The sequence below is a fragment of the Tupaia chinensis genome, unplaced genomic scaffold (genome assembly GCF_000334495.1).
Source record: "Tupaia chinensis unplaced genomic scaffold, TupChi_1.0 Scaffold000671_2, whole genome shotgun sequence".
Classification (NCBI taxonomy): domain Eukaryota; kingdom Metazoa; phylum Chordata; class Mammalia; order Scandentia; family Tupaiidae; genus Tupaia; species Tupaia belangeri.
In genome coordinates this window covers 753,584-758,748 of record NW_006160194.1, presented here as the reverse complement: position 1 = coordinate 758,748, position 5,165 = coordinate 753,584, and the positions used below count along the sequence as shown (strand labels likewise).

Below are 5,165 nucleotides of genomic sequence, written 5' to 3'. Positions count from 1 at the left end.
AGGCAGCCCCCAGCCGGCGCGCGCGCGCGCGGCCTGCCCCGCCGGGGCCTGCGCACCTCGCCGCCCACCTCTCCTGCTCAGGGGGCGGCTATTTTTAGAAGGAAGGTGGGTGGAGACAGCCTTACTCATGCCGGAGGTGAGCAGGGCGCCAGGAAAGAACAGAAGGGTGTGTGTCTCGGCGCCCGGGCTTGTGGCCACCCGGAGCCTGTGAACTGAGGGAGCAAACAGCCATGGAGGTCTCCACCTCCCAGACCCTGAGCTTCCTCATACCTGGCTCCCGCCGGGCAAGGGCAGGGCCGGACTGCGAGCGACTGCACACGTCGGGAGTGGGGCCTGGCCAGGCAGCAGGGCTGTCCTCATGCCGTGGACAGAGCCAGACCATGTGGTGAACACCCCTGGGGAACAGAACCTTCAAAAGACAAGAAAAAGCACCCGCCTTCCAACCTCCCAGTGGGTTGCGTGCCAGCGTGGTGACCCCCCAGCCTGGGGACCCCCTCATGGTGTCCGCCAAGACTAGACTTGGGCATCTCACTTTGCGCCTCAGTTTCCTTATCTTTACATGAGACTTTTGCAAGGAATTAATGAGATCCAACCTGGAATGGTGCACCCTACCCTCCACCCTGTGTACCACCCTGTGTCCCTGAGGGTAGGGGGTAACAGGAAGGACTCCTGCCCTTAGGGCCCACCTCTGGCCCCAAGAAGGGGTGGGAAGGCTGGTCATCCCTTGGGCAGCCTTGGCTGGGGTGGAGCAGAGGGGGTGCCCCCAGATGGGGGCATGCCAGGGATAAATGCCACAGCCACTGGACAGCTCCGCTCTCACTCCACCCTCAATGCCACCCATGCGAGTGGCCCCCTACTTGGCACCCAGGGCTAGTCAGCCTGGGCTCTGAGCCAGGCCCCTTTCCTGGAAGGCCACTGGCAAAACCAGCTTGTCCCCATTCCCTCAAGCCCCTACCAGTGTGTGCGCTGGCCACCAGAAAGCGCCTTTATTTCTGCTTCAAGCCACAGAACACGGAGGGCGTGACCCACACTGAGGTGTGGGCAGGAAAGGGCAGAGACGGTGGTCCTAGGCTGACCCCGGGGGACAGGGTGCTGCAGCCCATGCCGCCTGTGGTGTCCAGTAGGCCCAGCCCCCCTAGGGCCTCTCAGCAGCCAGAGAGCAGGGGTCCACCATATCCTCCAGCACTGGGCAGGCACGGCTGGCCCTCAGAGCTGACACCCTCACCACCAGCCCCATCTGCAGCCTTCCCTGGTGCTCCTGGTAGACTCGAGGAGGGAGCTGCGGAAACACAGGGCCTCATTGGGGAGGGGGTGTGGCCTGCATCCAGGGCCCCAAGGTGAGCCTTTGTCAGGCAGCTGGACTGAGGCAGACCACAATGTTCCCTTGGGTGATGTGAGGGGAGGGGTGCCAGACACTCTTGTAGGGCGAAAGGGAGGATGCACCCCTCCCCGTGCACAGAGTAATAGGGGTGGCCCCAGAACCTCTGTGGGGGCCTCCGTGGTCCCAGTGTTTATCAAGGGGGTACCCACGATGCTGGCTGGGTCCTGGGCAGAATCTGACCGAGGCTGAGGCTTTGCAAGGTCAAGCATGGGTGGAGACAGACCCTTGGCTTGGCGTCCCAGCTGCAGGGGCCACCCGCTTGGAGGGCTGCTGCCCCAGGGCTAAGGTCTGGGGAAGGGAGAGGCCGCAGGGGGTTGAGCAGCCTGGGCTGGATTCACTTCCTCATCAGGGGATGACACTTCCCAGGGCAGGGCTCACCCTCCTGCCTCTTCCCCACTGCCTAGCCTGCTGTCGCCTGTGCCCCAGGACTGGCCCTGGCTGAGGGCTCTCCTGCCCACGCAGTCCTCCTCCAAAAGCTTCAGCTGGGGCACCTGCACTGGCCAGGCCTACTTCCCATGTGCGCCTGCGCCCCGGCCCTCCCAGGCCAGAGAGGCAACGCACACCTACTCCGACCGTGCTGTGGACGGAGAGGGCTAGGCGATGAGGGTGAGAACGTGTAGCCAGCCAGCCACACACATTCACTGTGCACCTCCCGCAGCCTGGGGGGAGCTTGTGTGCAGGTGGGAGGGGGAAGGTGACAGGGAGGGGACAGCACCAAGGCACCTGAGAGGCTCAGGGGGAGCAGATAGGTGGGGTGTGAGCAGGCTGGGGGCGGTGCAGGCCCCGCTTGCAGAAGCAGGTAAGAAGGAGGTCCTGCTTCTGTCCCACGGGCATGGCCGTCTCCTGCGCTCAGCACCCCACAGGCCGCCCCTCACTCACCAGCAGCAGCCCGGCTCTGAGGGGCTCCCCTCTGGGATCCCTCTGGAGGCCAGCGCAGCTCCCCACTCTCCACAGTGCCTGCCTCGCTGGGCTCCACCACGATGGAGGGCAGTCGCTGGCCCAGGGAAGGGCCCCTCTCTCGAGCGCCCACTGCAGCCTGCAGGGAGTGGGATGGGCGTCAGGACAATGCCAGGCCCGGGCTGCCAGCTCCTTCCCCTCCTGCCATTGCCCCCAGCCCCACTGGGAGCCTCCAGGGCCCTCCCTCCCAGTGGCCCTCCCCCGCACATCGTCCACCCCACCCCACCCCTGCAAGGGGCACCGGTGGCCTCCTGGGGCGCAGTGTTCCCAGATGCACCATAGGTCCCACCTGGGCTCAGCCCTGAGAAGCCCATTTTGCAGATGCAGCCTGAGGCTAGAAAGGCTAAGGTTGCACCGCAAGTAAGCCAGAGCTTAGGCATGCCCCCAGCTCCTCCTGTACCCGGAGTCCTGCGCAGCCCCTTCCTGGGGTCCTCCCTGCTGGGCCTCAAGGAGCTGGAAAGGTGTTGCCATGGCGACCTGCACACTGACTCTGGGCTTGCTCTGCTCATTGTCCAGTGCCCACAAGAGTGCGGGGGCTGCTCGCAAGCCTGCCCAGTGCCCTCAGCGTCTCCGCCTCCCATTCAAGGCCTTGGGAGGAGAGGCCCCAGGGCTACTGCACAGACCTTCACCCCTCGGTCCTCAGATGCCTGGCTGGCGCCCAACAGCTTGGTTCTCCTGCACCAGCCTGGCTCGCCTCACCATTCCACCTCTGTGCCTGTGCTGGGGCAGGTCCCCCTTCCTGGAGCTCCTGTCTCTTGCCTGAAGGGACAGCTGCATGGTGCATGAGTGCCTTCCCTCAAAGGCGCACACGACTTGAGAACAGGCAGGTGCATGGCAGGCGGGGATGTGCTCATGGCCTCAAGCCCTTGCTGTGGGCCACCTGAATGACACATGGCAGCATACACGCCTGCACCCCAGGCTCTTTGAACCAAGTGAGCCTGAGGTGCGAGAACAAGTGTCACTGGGCTGGGACTTCTGTGGACTGAAGAAGATGAGCCTCAGCATTTAGCTGAACAGGGACCAGCTGACCCTGCTGGGCCCCCCTCATGCTGGCATTGCCAGCCCAGGGGCTCGTTCCCATCTTAGAGTTCCTCCCCACGTGCCATTCTCCTCCCTGCGTCCCTCCAGAAGCCCTCCAACCTCCTGCCAGGGGCACGCTCCACTCTGGATCTCTGACCCAAGTGCCACCCTCTGTCCCCTGCCAGAGCGCTGTGCCAGCAGCCCCAGGCTCCAGACTACTCCCTAACATGAGAACCATGACCAGAGCCAGGCCGCTTCCCTTGTGTAGGGACCTCACTTTTTAGCTGCACCAACAATGGCCTTCGGAAAAATCGAGCTGGAGGCAGGGGACTGAGGCATTTCCTTACCCAGCTCAGGGCAAAGTGTACCGTGGGGAACAAGCCCAGGGTCCCCAGCACAGAAGGGTGCTAAGAAAGCCCAGTGGTTTGCCTTTGAACGCTGTATCCACCAGACTTCCATAAGAGAACAGATGCGTGAGCAAGGCCAGCATGAAGGTCCAGCGTGCCCCGTCACGGCCAGGGCTCGGCAGCTTCCTGTGGTCCCAGGACCCGATCACATACCTTCCATGCACATACCTTCCATGCTCGGGCTCCAGCCCCCTCGGTGGTGCTCAGCTCTGACACAGTGGGCTGGGAGGCCCTCATGCTGGTGCACTGCACAGAGACAGGGATGGCGAGCCCGCCCTCCTCCGAAGCCTTCAGACTGCTCAGCCCCCACACCCCACCCCTGCCTGAGGGGTCACCGGGCAGCCGCCACACCAGGTACCACGTTCTGCACCAGAGCGAGTGCAGGAAGGGGCAAGGTGGCCCTGCCTGGGGACCGAGGAAGGCTCCCTGGAAGAAGGGCAGCTAACAGGCAGCCTGCAGAATGAGCTGGAGGTGGCCAGGCCAGCTGGGAGGCCACCGAGGGAAGGTTCCCGGGATGAAAGGGGTTTCCGGAGTCTGAGAGTAGCAGTGCCAGGTTCACGGTAGCCAGGGTTTGTGCCCAGTCCCTCCCCAAGTGTAGACGCCCCATGTGTGGCCATGCCTGGCACAGGGAGAGGGAGCCGGTCAGAGCCCACACAGCAAGGCCTCTTGGAGGTCCTGCCAGTCACAGCCCCGGCCTTGGATGGCCGCCTGTGCTTTGGCTGTGGGGGCTGTGGGGCCATGCCCAGGGCAGAGGCAGTATTGGGGCGTGAGGCAGGGCCTGGCAAGCAGCAGGGACCATGGGCAAGAGGGAGGAGTCCTGGAAGGGGACTGGCTGAGGGACAGCAGCCGCCAGCAGGAGGGATGCCGTGTGCCTGCTGGTTGTGTGTGCGCGTGTGTGTGCCTGTGTGTGCACGTGTGTGCCTGTTGTTTGTGCACGTGTGTGCACACGTGTGCCCTGCTGGTTGTGCGTGTGTGTGCACACGTGTGCCCTACTGGTTGTGCGTGTGTGCGCGCGCCTGTGTGTGTGCGCGTGTGTACATGTGTTTGCCCTGCCGGTTGTGCGTGTGTGTGCGCATGTATGTGTGAGCACGCCCCTGCATCTGGGGTTGAGGACCTTGAGGCCCCCAGCTGAGGGGATGGCTGCTATTCTGGGAAATCAGGTTCCAAAGACCCTTCAGGTCAGCTCAGGCTCCACTGAGGCCCAGGGAGGGAAAGGGGCACGCACTGCGGGGGCACCCCCAGCCACACCCACCCCTGCCTCCACCCATCACCAGAGCCCATAAAATACCTGCGTCTCACAGCTCCCAGGTGTGCCCTTCCATGAAGCCCCTCCTGGGTTCCCACGCAGGACCCCAGGACTAGGTTAGAGCTCAGGACAGCCAGGGCAGGGCCCCAGAGAG

The 5,165-nt window shown here is 64.0% G+C and overlaps 1 protein-coding gene across 1 annotated transcript in view; it reads right to left on the bottom strand.

Moving 5' to 3' along the window:
- Window positions 1-969: 969 nt before the first annotated feature.
- Window positions 970-5,165, bottom strand: part of LBHD2 (LBH domain containing 2) — a 5,217-nt gene continuing 1,021 nt past the window's right edge. The window contains exons 2-4 of the mRNA XM_027776394.1: window positions 3,934-4,011; window positions 2,261-2,417; window positions 970-1,279 (exon numbers count right to left, since the gene is read on the bottom strand). Of these exons, the coding sequence (XP_027632195.1) occupies window positions 1,146-1,279; window positions 2,261-2,417; window positions 3,934-4,002 (360 nt within the window). The 5' untranslated portion in view covers window positions 4,003-4,011 and the 3' untranslated portion in view covers window positions 970-1,145. The remainder of the gene's footprint in view (window positions 1,280-2,260; window positions 2,418-3,933; window positions 4,012-5,165) is intronic.